General features: G+C 36.7%; 1 protein-coding gene across 1 annotated transcript in view; it reads left to right on the forward strand.

The window, feature by feature from the left end:
- Positions 1 to 7,816, forward strand: part of LOC107730567 (inositol 1,4,5-trisphosphate receptor type 2) — a 98,104-nt gene that overhangs the window by 61,692 nt on the left and 28,596 nt on the right. The window contains exons 45-49 of the mRNA XM_016541426.1: positions 2,864 to 3,108; positions 3,473 to 3,673; positions 4,595 to 4,705; positions 4,925 to 5,020; positions 5,156 to 5,272. Coding sequence (XP_016396912.1) covers positions 2,864 to 3,108; positions 3,473 to 3,673; positions 4,595 to 4,705; positions 4,925 to 5,020; positions 5,156 to 5,272 — 770 coding nt within the window. The remainder of the gene's footprint in view (positions 1 to 2,863; positions 3,109 to 3,472; positions 3,674 to 4,594; positions 4,706 to 4,924; positions 5,021 to 5,155; positions 5,273 to 7,816) is intronic.

The following is a 7,816-nucleotide window of genomic DNA, read 5'->3' on the forward strand; positions in this document are numbered from 1 at the left end:
CATGGTCAAGTCAAGTCAAGTCACCTTTATTTATATAGCGCTTTTAACAATACAGATTGTGTCAAAGCAACTGAACAGCATTAATTAGGAAAATAGTGTGTCAATAATGCAAAATGACAATAGTAAACACTAATTTTCCAGTTAAAGACAGTTCATCATTGAATTCAGTGATGTCTTCATTCAGCTCAGTTCAGTTTAAATAGTATCTTTGCAATCATTTGCAATCAAGTCAACAATATCGCTGGAAATGAAGTGTCCCCAACTAAGCAAGCCAGAGGCGACAGCGGCAAGGAACCAAAACTCCATCGGTGACAGAATGGAGAAAAAACCTTGGGAGAAACCAGGCTCAGTCGGGGGGCCAGTTCTCCTCTGGCCAGACCAAACCAGCAGTTCAATTTCAGGCTGCAGCAAAGTCACATTGTGCAGAAGACTCATCTGGTTCCTGTGGTCTTGTCCCGGTGGTCGTCTGAGACAAGGTCTTTACAGGGGAATAACATCTGTATCTGGGGCTCATCTAGTTGTCCTGGTCTCCGCTGTCTTTCAGGGCTGTAGAGGTCCTCTCTAGGTGCTGATCCACCATCTGGTCTGAATACGTACTGGATCCGGGTGACTGCAGTGACCATCTGATCTGGATACAGACTGGATCTGGTGGGTTGTTTCAGGGTTGGCATCATCTGAGGTCCTCTGAGGGGTTGGCATCATCTCTTCTCAGGTGTTCTGGATCCAGACTGAAGCTTGTGTAAATCCTAGTTACCACGGGATGTCAATCCTGTGGCAAAAACAGAGAAACAAATAGGGACATAATTAGCGTAGCTGCTGTTCCAACCAAGCAAAATTGATTTGTTTAACCCAAGCTAAAGAATAATAATGTGCATTTGATCAGATATAACTGCAGTACAAGATTATGATATGCATTATTTGAATGCTTGGCCAAAGAGATGTGTCTTTAATCTAGATTTAAACAGAGAGAGTGTGTCTGAACCCCGAACATTATCAGGAAGGCTATTCCAGAGTTTGGGAGCCAAATGCGAAAAAGCTCTACCTCCTTTAGTGGACTTTGCTATCCTAGGTACTACCAAAAGTCCAGAGTTTTGCGACCTTAGGGAGCGTGATGGATTGTAGCGTGGTAGAAGACTAGTTAGGTACGCAGGAGCTAACCCATTAAGGGCCTTATAGGCAAGTAATACTATTTTGTAACTGATACGGAACTTAATAGGTAGCCAGTGCAGAGACTGTAAAATTGGGGTAATATGATCATATTTTCTTGACCTGGTAAGGACTCTAGCCGCTGCATTTTGGACTACCTGTAGCTTGTTTATTGAGGATGCAGGACAACCACCTAGCAGTGCATTACAATAGTCCAGTCTAGAGGTCATGAATGCATGAACTAGCTTTTCTGCATCAGAAACAGGTAACATATTTCGTAGTTTGGCAATGTTTCTAAGATGGAAGAATGCTGTTTTTGTAACATGGGAAATATGATTTTCAAAAGACAAGTTGCTATCTAATATAACACCCAGATTTTTGACTGTAGAGGAAGTAACTGTACATCCGTCTAGTTGCAAATTGTAATCCCAGAGATTCTGTGTACTGTTTTTTGGTCCAATAAGTAATATCTCTGTCTTATCCGAGTTTAATAGGAGAAAATTTTTGGTCATCCAATCTTTTAAATTTTTAACACATTCTGTTAGCTTATATTATTTAGAAGTTTCATCTGGTCTTGTTGAGATATATAGTTGAGTATCATCTGCATAACAGTGGAAGCTAATCCCGTATTTTCTAATAATATTACCATGGGGCAACATGTATATTGAAAATAGCAGAGGACCTAGGACAGATCCTTGTGGCACTCCATATTTTGCTGGTGATAATTGAGATGACTCCCCATTTAAGTAAACAAAGTGGTTGCGATCGGACAGGTAGGATCTAAACCATCTTAAAGCCTGCCATTGAATACCTGTATAGTTTTGTAATCGATCTATGAGTATGTCATGATCTATAGTGTCGAATGCAGCACTAAGATCAAGTAAAACTAGCAATGAAATAAAGTCTTGGTCTGACGCAAGAAGAAAGTCATTTGTAATTTAAATTAAATTTAAATGAAATTCTTCATAGAGATAATTTTTTTGCAAGAAGGAGCACAATGAGCAGATAGTAATTTAGTGGGTACAGGATCTAATAGGCATGTTGTTGATTTAGATGCAGTGATAAGTTTATTTAGCTCATCCTGTCCTATATTTGTAAAGCACTGCAGTTTTTCTTTGGGAAAAATCATTTAACAAACCAACTCGATCAATTACACTGATTCATTCAGAAACGGTATTAATGTGTGTTGATTGGAGACCTGCAACCAATAATTCTCCTGTGGCTTTGTTTGAAACTGTTGACATAATTTCAATATTGTCTAAAGTTTAAATATTAACCTCATGTTATTGTATGAAAACAATATCAATATTATGCTTATGACCGAATCACAGCTCTTAATTGTGTGATATTACTGTACCTAAATGTATTTTGTCAGCAGTGCAAACAGTAACTAGTATGAATAACAACTTCAACAAGAATTTCAGTTGAATTTTAAATAATGTACTGCAAATGTTCATAAATATTCGTTTACATCTCATACTGAAGTACTAAAATTACTAAAACTAAAACTGAAAAAATGCATTAAAGCTAAATAGAAAGATAATAAATATAAAAAGCACATAAAAATACTACAGTTAAAATGAAAACTGATAATATAAAAGCTAATTAAATTTTTTTTATAAATACTATAAAAATATGTAAATAATAAAATAACACTGATCCAGTAAGAACTATAAATAACAGTTTAGTAATCTCAAATCTCTCGTGTCTTATGAAGTTCGAGACTCCTTGCACCTCAGAGAAGACATTCGGGGTCAGCTTAAAGACGCCTCCTCGGTCACCTCCAAAGCCTACAGCACCTTTCGCCGGGACATGGACCCCGAGATGGAGCCGATGGGATCGGGAGTGGATGGGATGGAGGAGGTGGTGGAGGAGACCCAGATGAGCCAGGCCATCACCATCATGAAACCCATCTTACGTTTCCTTCAACTGCTCTGTGAGAATCATAACAGGGACTTGCAGGTGATGCAAATAATTTTTATTGGTCTGGTTTTGTTCAGCTGTAGTTTGTTTTGGCTATTAATCGTTTTAGTGTATTGCTTGTGTTAAACACCGCAATGTGAATTGGTACATGGTGTGCTTAGAAGTCAAATCCAGTGAAGCTGCCTTCACCGTGTCAGCAAATCAGAGAGCTTTAAATAAGTGTGTTTCCATTGTGAGAAGAAAAAGCACCTTGATGTTTGAAAAGTAAAACTTTTTTGCTGTGCAGATCAAAATCTCAAGCGACCTAGTATGGACGAGTCTGTCTGAATAGAGATACCATTTACTGCCACTCAGGACTTGACTTGTGTTGTTAGTCCAAATCTTTTTGTTCTTTTGTATACAGAACTTTCTGCGAGATCAGAACAACAAAACCAATTATAACCTGGTGTGTGAGACGCTGCAGTTTCTTGACTGTATCTGTGGCAGTACGACAGGAGGACTGGGGCTGCTGGGGCTCTACATTAATGAGAGGAATGTGGACCTGGTCAAACAGACACTAGAGACCATCACAGAGTACTGCCAGGGTCCTTGCCACGAAAACCAGGTATTGAAACGGCATCCTTTTTGGAAAATGGGGACAAATCTTATTCCACATGGAAAACCGAATCCAAGGGTAACACTTTACAGTAACAGTACATGAATAATATGTACTAATACCTGATTTAAGTATGAGGTAATGATGAATTAAGGCATGTACTAATCAAGAACCTTAACTGTGACATGAGTCATATGAATTAATGTGTGAAAACTTTCCCCAAAGTGTTAATTAATACAATAACTTACAAACATGTAGTCAAGGTGGTCATTATTCTCACATAAATTCATATTATGTCATAGTTAATGTTAGTTTTTGATTAGTATATGTTTTAACTCATCATTAGTTCATACTTATTATTAATGATTATGTAATAATAAGTCATTTTAATCTCTTAGTTTAATGCCATACAGTGCTGTTATTTTGTCTGAGACTATTGAAAATTGTAGAAATAAAAGTTAAATAAAATATAAATATTTCATGAAAAACGTACAAATAAATTAAAATAAAAATGAGAAAAGTTGCTCTGGCAACTAACTGGAATAAAATAAGTTTAAATTGAAGTACTAAAATTACTAAAACTAAAACAAATATAAATATTAAAAAAAGATAAAAATGACAAAAGCAGATAAATAATTGCTAAAACTTAAAATGAAAACTGAAAATATAAAAATAAAAGCTGTTCAAAATATTAAAAAATACTATAATAATATATAATAATAATTTATAACCAGGCCATGGAAACCAGGTATTGAAACATCATGCTCATTGGAAAAAGGGAACAAATCTGTTTCCACATGGAAAAATTGTGTATTTGGTATCATAACTGAACATATTTCTAGCTTTATTAATGGTTATGCAAAAAGAAGTCTTTTCTATATATCTAAGACTTTGTTTGGGATCATAGATTGTGTATTTCCTCCTACGCAGTCATGCATAGCCAGGCATGAGTCAAACGGCATTGACATCATCATCGCTCTCATTGTGAATCCAATTGATCCGCTGGGGAAGAACCGACTTGACCTTGTGCTGGAGCTGAAGGTACTTGTTTGTTGCATTTACTCACGTAGTTTGAATAAGAAAGCAATTGATGTATAATGCAATTTTACAGATAACAGAATGTTCTGAAGCATTGCAAATTTTTGATTTGGCATGTAAAAGCATATGCACATTTATCTCCAGGAGGAAAATATGCGAATATTCTTTACTTCACAGTAATTTAATTTTAAAAATGCTCTTGTCTTTACCATGAAAAATCAGAACAATGCATCTGAACTACTTCTGGCCATCATGGAAAGTCGTCATGATAGTGAGAATGCAGAGAAGATCCTGTACAAGATGAGACCCAATGAACTGGTGAGCTAATATTATGCAATAGTACTGCTGTTTTGTGTATATAGTTAATGAATATAGTTTACATCATCTCTTATCAGCCAAAACATGCCTGTTCTTTGCCATAATTAAAGTGATGATCTGGTGTCACATCTATAGATTGACGTGATCAAGGAGGCTTACGTTCAAGGAGAAGAGAGTGAGATTGATCAAGAGACATTAGATCAGACCAGACCTAAAGATGTTGGCCATAACATCTACATCCTGGCCCATCAGGTAAGATTTAAATGCTCACTGCAAAACACTGCGCTTCACCAGTGATTCCCACCTTGGTCTGTATGTGTATGTACGTTAGGGGGTACTTAGGAGGCTTTGTTAAACCTTTAAAATGGAATATTTGGTAGACAGGAGGAAGAGAGAAGGTGCAGATAAAGGACATTAAAGTCTGGGATGCAGAATCAGTGTTCTGCCTGCAGGAATGCTATGACTGTACAGACTGGAAAATGTTTATACAATCCTGTGGTGATGATTTGGATCATCTTGCTGATGTAACATGCTCATATGTTGCTTTCTGTAGAGATATGATTATTCCCTGTAAGCGTGTTAAGGTTTACCCTAATAACAAACCATGGGTGACCAAATCTGTTAAGTCCAGCATACAGAAAAAGAAACTGGCTTTTAAACAGGGAGTACCCTCTGATCTGCATATAGCCACTAAGGAACTAAAAATAGAAATTCAAAAAGCAAAACAGACTTACAAATCTGAATTGGAGAATAAAATGGCCGCAAATAACCTTGGCTCAGCCTGGGCTAGTTTGAAAACTATAACAGGCCTTCAGAATATACAGAATAGCAGCCAGGTTACACTGGAAGGGTTTAATTCAGATGCTGATTTTGCCAATGCACTTAATTGTTTTTATAATCGTTTTGATATTTCTGATTTTAGTAATGTAACTCAGGAACTGAGTGATAAACTTAAGGATAATCAGCACTTTGATATAGATCAAAATGATGTTGAAAAGGCTTTCCTTTCAATACGGGTAAACAAAAGCTGTGGGCCTGATAATATCTGTGGACGTTTGCTTAAAGCCTGTGTAAAAGAGTTGAGTCCTGTTTTTACCTATATTTTTAATAAGTCTTTGCAGGTACAGCATGTACCTAAGGTGTGGAAAGATGCTGTGGTAGTCCCGGTTCCCAAGTCCAGTAGTCCCAATACCCTTAATGATTTTAGACCAGTTGCTCTTACATCAATTTTAATTAAAACCCTTGAAAAACTGGTAAGGGAAGAAATTCTAAAGAAAACTGAATATACACTTGACCCTATGCAATTTGCTTATAGGCCACATAGAGGAGTAGAGGACGCTACAGTTACGTTGTTGAACTTACTTGCTAAACACTTGGAGGGTAATGGGTCTCATGCTAGACTTTTATTTGTTGATTTTTCATCTGCTTTTAACACAATCCAACCCCATGTTCTAATTAATAGGCTTTTAGAACAGTTTACATTGAGTAACAATATTGTGGGCTGGATTCTTGATTTTTTAACTAATAGGACACAGAGAGTAAGGGTGAATGGAACCCTGTCTGACGAAGTTTGTTCCTCTACGGGCTCCCCACAAGGATGTGTGCTTTCACCTCTATTATTTATTCTCTACACAAATATGTGTCAGAGTAAGTGGGAAAACAGGACTATTTTAAAGTATGCAGATGACACTGTTATTGTTAGTGAGCTTCAGGGCAATGAGACCAGCCATGGCCCGATTATTGATGACTTTATAAAGTGGTGTGAGGAGTCCTACCTCCAATTAAACTTATCTAAGACAAAAGATATGATTATTGATTTTAGGAAACAAGCCCACCCACATGAAGTTACATCTATTAAAAGTCAGAAAATAGAATCTGTGCAATCTTACAAATACCTTGGGACTATTATTGACTCTAAGTTGAACTTTGAAGCAAATTGTGAAGCAGTGTGTAAAAAGGGGCACTGGTGTCTGTTTTGTTTAAGGAAACTGGCCCATTTTCACATTGACAGGACCATGATGATGTTATTTTATCGTGCTTTTATTGAATCACTCTTAACATTTTCTCTGGTGTCTTGGTTTGGAAACTTGTCTGTAAAGAACAAGAATTCACTGAGTCAAATTGTTAGATGGTCTAGTAAGCTGATTGGGGAGTCACAGCTTAGTCCAGCATCCCTGTATACCAGACAGTTACAGCGGATGACTAACTCAATTTTAAATGATGACTCTCATCCTTTGAAGAATGAATTTAAACTTCTGCCATCTAGACGTAGATTTGTATTTCCGTATTGTAGAACTAAGCGGTATAAAAACAGCTTTGTGCCAGCAGCTATCACTCAGTTGAATAAGGATAGGTCTTAGGAACATTGTTATTTATTTATTTATTAGTTTTTTTGGTAATTTGTTGTTTTTAGTTTAGGCGGTTTTTTAGTGATGCTGGGAACCTTAAAGCACTTTTATCATATATGTTGGTTAATGTTTGTGGTGTCTGTAAAATGTGAAAGCTGTGAGAACTCATAACACTGCAAACCTAGTCTACCTATGGGTACAAATAAAGTGAACCTGAACCTGAACCTGAACTGTTTGTCATTGTTTTCCTGTTACCTATCATATTTGTTGGTAACACTTTATTTCGATAGTCCACTTTAGACATTCTATTAACAGTAAGTAACTTTGCAACTACATGTCAACTAGCAGTTAGTAGAGTGTTAGTAGACTGTCTGCTTAATATCTTCTAACACTTTCTTTGTCAACTTATTCTACTAACCCTAAACCTACCCTAACAGTCTACTCTGAG

This window comes from Sinocyclocheilus rhinocerous, unplaced genomic scaffold, assembly GCF_001515625.1.
Source record: "Sinocyclocheilus rhinocerous isolate Xijiao unplaced genomic scaffold, SAMN03320098_v1.1 scaffold13, whole genome shotgun sequence".
Taxonomy (NCBI): domain Eukaryota; kingdom Metazoa; phylum Chordata; class Actinopteri; order Cypriniformes; family Cyprinidae; genus Sinocyclocheilus; species Sinocyclocheilus rhinocerous.